General features: G+C 33.2%; 1 protein-coding gene across 5 annotated transcripts in view; it reads left to right on the plus strand.

Moving 5' to 3' along the window:
* ADK (adenosine kinase) overlaps positions 1–12,777 on the plus strand; it is a 523,245-nt gene that overhangs the window by 248,861 nt on the left and 261,607 nt on the right. For all 5 annotated transcript variants that reach the window (XM_045040997.1, XM_045040996.1, XM_019813326.3 and 2 more), the window contains one exon: positions 1,099–1,207. In XM_045040997.1, the coding sequence (XP_044896932.1) occupies positions 1,099–1,207 (109 nt within the window). The remainder of the gene's footprint in view (positions 1–1,098; positions 1,208–12,777) is intronic.

Here is a 12,777-nt window from a genome sequence, read left to right on the forward strand (position 1 = left end):
AGTTTTTGTATATAGGTACATATGTTCATATGTCTTTTTTTGCATAACAACATAGTTTAATTTCCTAACTGCATTTTAAACCATTAAAATATAGGAAATGGATAATGTTATCATTTCAGTACCAAAGGAAACAAATTCCAGTTTTTCAAAATAGGTGGTATTAAAACAAGGATCAGTATCTCTGTTTATCTCAAAGGTAACGGAGAAGTCTCAAAAAGTGCTCAAAACAAATTTAATTTTATTTACATTTATAAAATCAATGTGTAGCAATTAAAAAATTAAGAATTATGGGAATGCAAGCTGGTGCAGCCACTCTTGAAAACAGTATGGAGGTTCCTCAAAAAACTAAAAATAGAACTACCCTACGACCCAGCAATTGCACTACTAGGCATTTGTCCAAGGGATACAGGTGTGCTGTTTCAAAGGGACACATGCACCCCAATGTTTATAGCAGCACTATCTACAATAGCCAAAGTATGCAAAGAGCCCAAATGTCCATCGATGGATGAATGGATAAATAAGATGTGGTGTATATATATATATATATATATATATATATACACACACACATACATATATACACACACACACACAATGGAGTATTACTCAGCAATCAAAAACAATGAAATCTTGCCATTTGCAACTACGTGGATGGAACTGGAAGGTATTATGCTGAGTGAAATTAGGCAGAGAAAGACAAAAATCATATGACTTCATTCATATGAGGACTTTTAAGAGACAAAACAGATGAACATAAGGGAAGGGAAACAAAAATAATATAAAAACAGGGAGGGGGACAAAACAGAAAGGACTCATAAATATGGAGAACAAACTGAGGGTTACTGGGACAGTTGTGGGACGGGGGATGAGCTAAATGGATAAGGGGCACTAAGGAATCTACTCCTGAAATCATTGTTGCACTATATGCTAGCTAATTTGGGATGTAAATTTTAAAAAAAAAATTTTTTTTAATTAAAAAAATTAACAATTAAAATGTAAACCAAAATTTGCAAAATGTATTGTTAATTAATTTTATAGAAGTACATGACAACTTTAACTATCGTATTACAGCCTAATTGCTTTTTGTTGTTGTCTTAGGTCCCTTGTAGCTAATCTTGCTGCTGCCAATTGTTATAAAAAGGAAAAACATCTTGATATGGAGAAAAACTGGACATTGGTACAAAAAGCAAGAGTTTATTATATAGCAGTAAGTATTTACCTAATTCAAATTTCTGGTACATATTCACACTGTTAAGTATAGTTTTTTAGTGGATATACATTTTTAAATAATTGTCTTTGACTTATCCTGCAAATTATTAGCCCATGTCAATGCATATATTGGAATCATTATTATAAATACAGAATAGAAACATGATCATTCCATGGTAACATTATTTGTATCACTTACATTCGTCTACCTCTTTTTGGATACATTATACATTGATGTGTCTTAGGTAAGTATCAAATTCCATATTAAATCAGTTTCTTAAGATCTTTTGAAGTAATTCTAAAAATTTACATTTTATATTTTCAGGCTGCTTGTTGTGAATGATGCATGCATTGTGTGGGAAAATAGTAGTAGTATAAATATTCACTGCAAACAGAGCTTATTTGCCAAAAAAAATCTTAATTGCTGTTTATTCCATAGTAATTACTATGACATGTTTTAATTTAATATTTCAGAAACATTGATCGTGACAAATCTCTTAAATCTGGGAATAAGGGCAGCATGTAATTTGAATTATTAAATATTCTGACATAAAAATAATTGGTTAAGAGTTCATTTCTAAAATAAGATGGTACTAAAATTTCCCTGAATTAATCACCCCATGAATACCTTGTTTTTATTTAATATGAGTTAAATGTGCCTGATCACAAATAAGTAGATACCTACAAGAAATTAGAAGTACCTCATATGCATATAATATATGGTTTTGGTATAACAGCTGCTGCCATTCACTACCTGAGCTGTGAAACAGCTGCAAAGACGTGTAAAAAATTGATTATCCAGTAGTAACATGTTTATTGAAAATATAATTATTTCTTTCAGTCTAGTGTTAATGTCTCCTACAACATGTTTATGTTCACTGCTTTAGGCTTTACAAGGTTATTATTGATTCCTCTATAAGGCAAATCATACCCCTTTATAATGTCAAGTAAATTCTTACGTTGAGAGGATTATATTCAGGATGTTAGCTCTTTTGACAGTATGTGAGAAAACATTTCAAAAATTAAGAAATTTTCCCTCTTCATTATCTTCTATTTTATTTTTCTAAAGGGCCTCATTTTTTTGTTACTATCTTGGGTGCCTGTTTTGTAGTGTGGTTCTTTAAGGGGAATTTATATGCTATTTCAAACCATCATGCATTTGAAAATCTGATTTTCATAGAACACCTGGTTTAAAATTTGGCATTATTTATGTTATTTATATTGGCTATGAGGTATGATAATATATTATGGTGGAAAACTACATTTAGCAAATAATTATAATTCTATTTTGATATATAGCAATTGGACTCCAAATTATGAGTGGAAACACTCAGTCTTAAACAGTTATGTATATTTAACATAGGCCAAGCTTGGATGAATGGAATTTTTATGGTAGTATAGACCCAACTTGCAAACAACTTAGAGTTTTTAATAATTATGTACCATAGTGCATGTAGCCAACTTTGGGCAAATTCAAATTTTTATAATATTAACAATTTATATAAGTCCAGGTTTATATAAAATGTAGAGCGCTCAGTTTGGGTCAAATTAATAAAGAAGATTGAATTATTTTTAAAACTTGTTAAAAATAAACAGCCAGAAACAAATACCAAAAATGGATTCCAGTTGATATCTCTGAGCTGTTAGCCCTTAGTTTCTATTTCAGCAATTTTGTAAAAGGAATGCTGTTTTACATTTCCAGGCAAGTTGATAGTTTGCTGAGAGTTTGGCTATTTTAAAATAGTTCTGAAAATGTAAGAGTCATAAGGGATACCTGGGATGCTGTATATTCTACAACTATTTTTTTTTTTTACTGTTTGTTTATAAATGTTTATTTGTAAGAAAGATAGCATGAGTGGGGGAGGAGCAGAGAGAGAAGGAGCACAAAGGATCCAAAGCAGGCTCCACGCTGACAGCAGAGAGCCCGGTGTGGGGCTTGAATTCACAAACCGTGAGATCATGACCCAAGCCAAAGTCAGATGCTTGACTGAGCCATCCAGGTGCCCGTGTTTATTTTTGAGGGGGTGGCAGAGAGGGAGACAGAATCCCAAGCCTGCTCCATGCCGCCATTGCAGAGCCCAACACAGGGCTTGAACTCCCAAACGGTGAGATCATGACCTAAGCTGAAACCAAGAGTCAGACACTGAACCTACAGAGCCATCCAGGCACCCCTCTACAACTATTTATTTTGATATTAACTAAGTACATAATGCTTACTCATTAAAATCTGTGAAATCTCTTCTGAAATGTAATGTTATGTGTACAAAGACATAAAGACATTCTGCATTTCTTTTATTATTTTTTAAATTAATTTTTTAAGTTTCAAGTTATTATTTAAATCCTAGTTAGTTAACATACAGTGTAATATTAGTTTCAGGAGTAGAATTTAGTGATTCATCACTTAAATATAACACCTTTGCAGTTCTTTTAATCCTTTAGTTTCCTTCAAGGTCCAGACATCCAGGATAGTCTTTTCCTAGCATATCCTCAAACCACAAGTTTAGATTGAGTAGATATATCTATACTTATTTCAACAAATTAGGTGGGCTCCTCCATATTGGTTCTGTCTGGTCAGCAGTCTTCTCACATTGTCATTATAAATAACTGAGGTTTAACAAGTTGAAATTCTGGGAACTCTTTCATTTCAAAATTTCTTGGCCTGAGGAAGCAGCTCAGTGTATCTATTCAACGAATTTCCATAATTAAGACATCTATGTGCATTATGTAAAATAAACCAGATCTACATACTCGGCTCTTCTTTCCACTATTCCATAAATACATAATGCTCATGAGCATTAAGAAAACCCAAAACCTTGATTGTCTTTTTTGTCACATAATTCAGTGAACTTAACAATGCAGAGTTCACATCAGAAACTTCACTGATAAAAGCTAAAATGGAATATGCATATACCAACATTTTCTTTTGGTTTAAGTAAGTGTTTACATCTTTTTTTTTAACCTTCATAGGAAGTGTTCCATTTATGGCATGTAAACTCAGTTTTTCCATGTTTAAACCAAATTCCTCAGTTCTTTCCTAGTATGTGATAAGGGATTACAGTTATGGTGACAGTTAATTATATTTTTGAAAATATAAATTCCAGGTGCTGTTCACCTTAACATCATATTCTCTTGCAAGAAATACTTCTTATAATAGCCTTTTTAAGGCTATGATATTTAGGAAAGATTTATGAAAAAAATTAGGAAATTGGAGCTATTCATTTTTCTAAACTATGGATTTCCTTTTTAAAACAATATTAATGTTATAAAAATGAGAAAATTAGCCCACAGCATTTTATCCTGTTCTTGATTTTTTATACTTGTATTTTTATTTTATCTTTGCATTTTTAGTGTTTTAATATTTGCATTCTATTCTATAGCCATAATACTTACAGTCTTGTTTCTATATTTAAATGAGTTAAATGCTCAACCATCACCAAGTATTTTACTCTATCCTTCTATTTCTTTATTGTTTATTTTGATATCCCTCATTTGGCTGCATTTTGTCATTTTTATCCCAAGGAAGGACTCAGAGCTTCTCTCTCTCCTTGAGATTTTATTTACTTCTTACTGCTTTATATAAAAATGACAACTTATTTGGTGTAATACAAAGTACTTCTTTGTAGATATTGCTTTATTTCCTAGCACTTTCTATGGGAAACCTGAGTCCAGGTTGGGTTTTATTTCTGTTCTTTATTATTTACTTATTTTTGCTTACTTTAGATTTAATTTGCTCCTCTTCTACTCTTCATCCTTCATCCTCACCCCCCCATTCGTACTCCATCTTTGCTTTCTTGCTCAAGGTGGAAGCATAATTTATTGATTTGAGACTTTTTGCTTTAGACCTTTAGTGCTATAAAATTTCTCTGTGAGTGTTGATTTGGCTGCCTCCCACAAATTTTGATATGTCATGTTTTCATTTTCATTCAGCTTGTAAAACTTTCTACTTTCTCTTTTACTTTCTTCCTTGACTTGAATTATTTAGAAGCATATTGTTTATTTTCTAAATGTGGATATTTCCCAGAGAGCTTCCTTTTACTACTATTATGGATTTGTATATTCCTCTTTGCATTTCTATCAGATTTTTCTTCAATGTGTTTGAAGCTCTGTTATTAGGTCCATAAGGATGTAGGGTTAATTATATGACCCATTTATCATTTGAAACATTTAATCCTGGTATTATACTTTGTCCCCACTAATTATTCTGTCTGATACTCTGATATTAATATAGCCAATTCAACTTTTTTTTTTACTATTAATATCTTGGTATATCTTTTTCTACCCTTTTGCTAATAATCTATTTTGTGTCTTTATTTTTTAAGTGCATCTTTTGTGGTGCCTGGGTGGCTCAATTGGTTAAATGCCTGGCTCTTCATTTTGGTTCAGGTTATGATCTCACAGTTCCTGAGTTCAAGCCCCATGTCGAATTCTCTCTCCCTCTCTCTCTACCCCTCCCCTGCTCACACCCTCTCTTACTCTCTCTCAAAATAAATAAATAAACTTAAAAAAAAATAAAGTGCATCTCTTGTAGACAAGATTTTGTTGGATCCTATTTTTTATCCAGCCTAAAAATGTCTGTCTTTTAATTGGGATGTTTATACCATTCCCATGTAATATGATTATTGATATGATTAGATTTAAGTTCATCATCTTGGTGTTTGTCTTCTGTTTGTCTTCTTTGTCCTTCATTCTATTTTTATTCTGTCCTGCTTTCTTTTAGGTTAATCCAGTGTTTTTATTTCCATCATTGGGTTAATATCTCTTACTCTTTATTTATTTTTTATTTTAGTGACTGCATTAGGGCTGATAGTATACATCTTCAACTCATTACTGTCTGTGTTCATTTTTTTTTTTTTTAATTAAGTAAGCTTTGTGTCCAGTGTGGGGCTTGCACTCACGACACTGGGATCAAGAGTCACATGCTCTCCTGACTGAGCCGTGTCTTCCTTCAAATAATACTATATCCTGTCACATATACTATAAAAACCTTACAATAGTATACTTCAGTTTCACCTCTCCAAGTCTTTATGTTATCACTGTCATGCATTTTCCTTTTTTAATATTTTAATTGTTTTTTTAACATAGCTTTATTAATATATAATTGACATACCATGAACAGACAAATTTTATTTTTACTCATGTTATAAACAGTGTAACATTATTTTTGTTTAAATTGTCAAATATCTTTTAAAGAGATTTCAATAATTTAAAAAACCTATTTATTCATTTAATTACCACTTCCAGTTCTCTTTATTCTTTTGCTTAGAATTAGATTTCCATCTGGTATAATTTTCCTTCTGCCTAAAGAACATTTTTAGCATTTCATATATTTGGGTCTGTTGGTGATGAATGTTTTCAGTTTTTGTATGTTTGAAAACTTCTTTTTTTCACCTTTATTTTTAAAAGAGATTTTTGCCAATTCTACTTTGACAGTTTTTTTGTCTTTCAGTACTTGAAAAATGTTGCTTTACTATCTTCTCTCTGAATTGTTTTTTTTAATAAGAAATCTGACATCCATACCTTTGTTCCTTTGGATGTAACATTCCACATACCCCCAACCCTGGCTGCTGTTAAGATATTTTATTTATTACTGGGTTTGATCAGCTTGATTATATTGTGCCTTAGTGTATTCTTTTTTATATTTCTTGTGCATGGGGTTTGTTTAACTTCTTGCAGCTGTGGATTTATAATTTTTATTATTTTTGGAATGTCTTCAGCCATTATTTTAAATATATTTTCTGCCCAGCTGCCCTTCACCTTTGGGTCTCAAATTACCCATGAAGTTGTCTCCGTAGCTCAGTGATGCGACCCTTTTCATTTTTTTGGATACTTTTTTTTCACTGTGTGTTTCACTTTGGATTGTTTCTTTTGCTATGCCTTCTAGTTCACTAATATTATCTCCTATATCTGAACTGTCATTAATCCCATCCAGAGTATTTTTCATCTTATTTGTTGTTTTCATATCTAGAAGATTGAGTTGAGTCTTTTATCTCTTCTTCGTCTCTACTTTGGACACATAAAATACAGTTAAAAGAACTATTTTGATATCTTTCTCTATTAGTCTTTACATCTTTGTCAATTCTGGGATAGTTTTGAGTGGTTAGTTATCCTCCTTATTAAGAATTGTGTTTTCCTTTCTCTTTATATGTTTAGTTATCATTAGTTTTCATTGGTAAATTTTATTGAGGTTTATTCTGGGATGCAGTTATGTTACTTGGAGCAAATTCAATATATTTGTGTCTTGCTTTTATGATTTGTTAGGTGAGTCCGGAGTAGTACTCTTTTAATGGCAATGGTTTCTCAACCAGGGACAATTTTCCCCCTTCGGGACATTTGGTAAAATCTGGACATATTTATTATTGTGATGAGTGAATGTTCCTACTGGTAAATATAAGACAGGAATGTTGCCAAGCATCCTGTACTGTATGAGACAGCACTCCACAATAAAGGATTATCCATTTCTAAATATCAGTACAGCCAAGGTTAAGAGACCCTGGTCTAAAGCTAAACATTCCCTACTACTGAAATGAGACCTTCCTGTGCTCTATGCAGTGCCACATTAATTATGTTGTAGATGGTGGGTGGAAACAGGCACTATTCCCAGAATTATGTGTGCCCCAAGTACTGTTTCCTCTAATCCTTTTCCCTCTAATTCTTTTGAATGACTCATTCCCAGGCTCTGATCTGATGAATGTTGATAGCGGAATCCACTGTAGGTTTCCAGTATTCTCTGTAAAGTTTTCTCTTCTCTGCTATTCTTGCCTCTGAACTCTAACTACCCAGTTCTTCCCACCCTCCACTCTATCTCCTTAACTCCCTGGGCTCTCTGTCCTTTCCAGTTTCTGCTTATTGTGCTGTAGCCTGGGAACTCTCTCAAGGCAGTAAGCCGATTCTATGTTAGGGCTTGCCTAGATTGTTTTGCAACTCTCAAAGATCACTGTTTTTCATCCTTGATGTTCATGGTCTTAAAAACTATTGTTGAATGCATCATGTTTGTTTTTGTTGTTGTTTCATGCTTGAGGATATATCCAGTTCCTGTTTCTCCACTGTCTTCTGCCTTGCATTTTTTTTTTAGAAAGGAAGTCATTCTTACCATTGTTTCTCCTTATCTATCTTTTTTCCTCTAACTGCTTTTAAGATTTTCTCTCTATCACTGGTTTAAGCAATTTTATTATGATGTACCTTGGTATAGGTTTCTTTATGTTTCTTGTGAATGTGGTTTGTTCAATTTAGAAAATTTTCTGTAAATATTTTCTCTTCCCACCTCCATCCACTTTTGGAAAGTCCATTTAATATTAAGCCACTTGAAATGTCCCTTACCTTAGTGATACTCATTTCATTTTTTCTCTTTATTCTTCATTTTATATAATTACTATTGCTATGTCTTAAAATCATTTCTGTTACAATATGCCATGAATCACATCCAGTGCATTTTTTATCTCAGACATGATAGTTTTCATCCCTTGAAGTTTGTTGGACCTTCTTCACTCCTGCCATGAGTACATTACATACTCATGTTGCCATCTGTCATTTTTAACTTAGGTAATGTAGTTATAACAACTGTTTTAAAATCCTTGTCTATTGGGGTGCCTGGGTGGCTCAGTTGGTTGAGCGTCTGACTCTTGATGTAGGTTCATGTCATGATCTCACTGTTTGTGGGTTCAAGCCCTGTGTGGGAATTTCTCTCCCTTTCTCTCTGCCTGTCCTCTGCTCGGGTTCTATCTCTCTCAAAATCAATAAATAAACATTAAAAAAAAAAACTGCGGAGCACCTGAATGACTCTGTTGGTTGAGCATCCAACTTCAGCTCAGATCATGATCTCATGGTTCATGAGTTCGATCCCCGTGTTGGGCTCTGTGCTGACAGTTCAGAGCATGGAGTTTGCTTCAGATTCTGTGTCTCTGTCTCTCTTTGTCCCTCCCCTGCTTGTGCGCGCGCGCTCTCTCTATCTCAAAAATGAACATTAAAAAAAATATTCTTGTCTATTAATTTTATTGCATGTTTTTTTTTTTCTGGTTCTTACTTTGGCATTGGGTTGTTTCCTTATGCACATGGGAAACCCCTACACATCTCCAGAGTTCTCATTTCATACCTATTCCTTCTAGCAGCTCTGGTCTGTCCAGTATCTGTCCTTGCATTTGCTGGCCACCTTGGCCTCCCCAAATGGAGACCAATGACTCTCCATAAGGCTCTCTCTGTCTGAATTGCAGTTTGGAAACCCTCTTCAGGGAGTAATTTGAACAATTGTAGAAGTCACGTGATTTTTGTCCCCTTTTTGATTATTATTATTCAGTGTCTGAAAATTGTTTCATATTTTTTTTAAACCATTTTTATAATTGTTTAAGATAGGAGTATAAATCTGTTCCCCCATTTCTCCATCTTAGTTGGAAGCTGCAATTCCCAGGCTGATTTTTCTTTTACCTTTTTTAGATGACTCTTTTTTTCTATAAGAAGCCCTAACTTTCTCTTTGAATTTGAACTTGTTAATAACTTAACCAGGATTTATCTCTGTGTCCATTGTTATATACTGACTTTTGTGGAACATGTTATTTATTTCAAACTGCAGATTTAGTTCTCAGTTAACCCATTAATTTTTTTCTTTGCCTGTCTCCTAATTTCATTTTTCCTTCCTTGAACTATTTGAAAGCCAGAATGACAAAGTCATCATTGTAAGGAGTAATCAAGTAACAGCAAAAATTTCACGTTTTGCTGAGAAATAAGTTTTAAATTGGGTTTGAGGTTGATTCAGCCTAATAAGCTTCTCAGACTATTATTCTAGATTCTATAAAATTCTTCAGTTATCATTTTATCAATTAAAAATAATTTTTAAAGTTCTCAGCTAATAAAATAAAGCTGTTCAACTGTGTATAATTACTAATGTTGTAGTAATTTTTTCTATTTTCAGGCAGCCCTTTATAGTGTTTTAAACTATATTGTTAATACAGTGTGATTTTGCTTAGAAATCATGCATTATTTCTAATAACATTTTTTTTTGAGGAAAGGTTCCAAGTTTCAGATACTAATCAGCTTGCAAATTGAGGCTTATCATGGGAAAACTTTTTTTTTTAATTTTTTTTTTTCAACGTTTATTTATTTTTGGGACAGAGAGAGACAGAGCATGAACGGGGGAGGGGCAGAGAGAGAGGGAGACACAGAATCGGAAACAGGCTCCAGGCTCTGAGCCATCAGCCCAGAGCCTGACGCGGGGCTCAAACTCACGGACGGCGAGATCGTGACCTGGCTGAAGTCGGACGCTTAACCGACTGCGCCACCCAGGCGCCCCAAGGGAAAACTTTTAAATTCAGAGATTAACAGATATTTAAGAAATAGGTTTAACAAAAGGTTTCAGTACCTTTTCTAACTTACTCTATATAAATTTAGCTAGATGAGTGCCCCTTTTTACTGACTGAAAATTCAGCACTTTAAATAAAAGAATAGTGAATCATACTTTGTCAATCATTAAGAATATAGAACTTGTAAAAAAAAAAAAAAAAAAAAGAGGTTAGAGTGGGAGAGAGCCAAAGCATAAGAGACTGTTAAAAACTGAGAACAGGGGCGCCTGGGTGGCGCAGTCGGTTAAGCGTCCGACTTCAGCCAGGTCACGATCTCGCGGTCCGTGAGTTCGAGCCCCGCGTCGGGCTCTGGGCTGATGGCTCAGAGCCTGGAGCCTGTTTCCGATTCTGTGTCTCCCTCTCTCTCTGCCCCTCCCCCATTCATGCTCGGTCTCTCTCTGTCCCAAAAATAAAAAAAAAAAAAAAAAAAAACGTTGAAAAAACAAACTGAGGGTTGATGGGGGGTGGGAGGGAGGAGAGGGTGGGTGATGGGTATTGAGGAGGGCACCTTTTGGGATGAGCACTGGGTGTTGTATGGAAACCAATTTGACAATAAATTTCATATATATATACAAAAAAAAAGAATATAGAACTTGTAGTTTCAATTTTCTTTTGGCAACTATGTTTATTTCCTTCTTTCTGTGATTTTTCCACTTCCCATGGCTGATTACAGATCTTTCTTTTTTCCTCTTTATGTTTATTTTATAACTCTGTCTTGACCACTTTTATCTCTTTTCAGCCTAGAATCATACCATTTTGGGAAACAGGGTTTTTGTGAGAGTAGGGTGTTAAAAGGAAGTGTTACTAATGTTTGCTTCTGGAATAAAAGGAGGTCTGATTAGAGATGAGTGCAAGAATCCTGGTTTGGAGAAGTGTACAACCAAGGAAGAAAGAGAGTTCATATTTGGAAAGAAATAGGAGTATTTGTATATAAAATACAAATAATAATCAGTAACAGTTATTTGGGTTTTATATCTCTCATTTTGTTTGGCCTGATTCAATTTTTTACTAAAATTTTTAGTGATGCCATGAGTAATAATTTATCTTAGTGGAACTGTAATTTAGACTCAGTTGGAATTAAATATCTTTGTCAGTTACTTGAAAGCAATAACTAATGTTCTTAAAATGAGTTATTGTGATAAATTGTAAAAAATCTAGTCGAAGAGATCGTATATTTGCAATTTTTCATATTAGAAGTATTTCTATGAATGTTGGTTGACAAATTAGAATGAATGTATAATAAAACATAATTGTTATTTTTTAAAGATTTTGTTATCCTTTGGTAATATTTACCAAAAGATATGCTTACAAGTCAAAATTGGTTGAAATTTTAAAATTTATTTTGATTATGCTCAAAATGTAGTATGTATCATCTGATATTCATAGCTCTGTTGTGAAAAGATTTGAAAAAAGTTCTAGTGAAAGTGAGTGAGTTTTTCTTATAATGGTAACCTAATAGAAACTGGAGTAATGTAAAAAGAAATGAAAGATAACTATTACTTTAAATATATGTTTGAGATTTATACTCTCCCCCCCCCCCCCCCCGCCCCACCAAAAAATCTGGACAGTTGAAGATAGAAAAGTTTTACTAACTTATGGACAGTAACTTAAACTCATTGCCTTAAATCTTACTATACCATGGAAAAAGGCTTTGTAATGTTATCTTTTGAAAGTTGTACTGTTATAATGAATATATTTTGGCAGAGTAAGTAAACTAATGGAATTTAAAAAATTGAAGCTATTTTGTAAATGACAACTGATTTAATAAGTCACAATTCTTAACGAAACACTTAGAATTTAAAACACTTTTTTGGAATTTATTAATCTTTACAATATTCTTCTGAGATTATTATATAAGAAGATAGGATGGTTGAACTACCATAGACTTTTCATTTTATCTGTGTTCTAAATGCAGTTTTTCAACTCTTATGTATTGGAATTCTCATTATATTGGTCAAGTAAGTGATCATCATTTGGATTTGTTCCTGTATTTTTAACCATCCTGTTCTGTACTTCTTCATTAACTTCATTAGAGGTTACTATGAATTGTTAAGTGTTTATTTGAAAACAGCTTTGCAGGTGACCTAAAGTATTATATTTATAAATTCAAAAATAAAGCAGAGAAATATGTGGAGGTTTATTTTTCCTCTTTTGAGCATTTCGTGTTTGTGTATAATTCCCTGACATTTAGTGTACCCAAATCTTTATCATAACGTGGTTTAAAATTTTATGTGCCAAA

The sequence above is a fragment of the Felis catus genome, chromosome D2 (genome assembly GCF_018350175.1).
Source record: "Felis catus isolate Fca126 chromosome D2, F.catus_Fca126_mat1.0, whole genome shotgun sequence".
NCBI lineage: Eukaryota > Metazoa > Chordata > Mammalia > Carnivora > Felidae > Felis > Felis catus.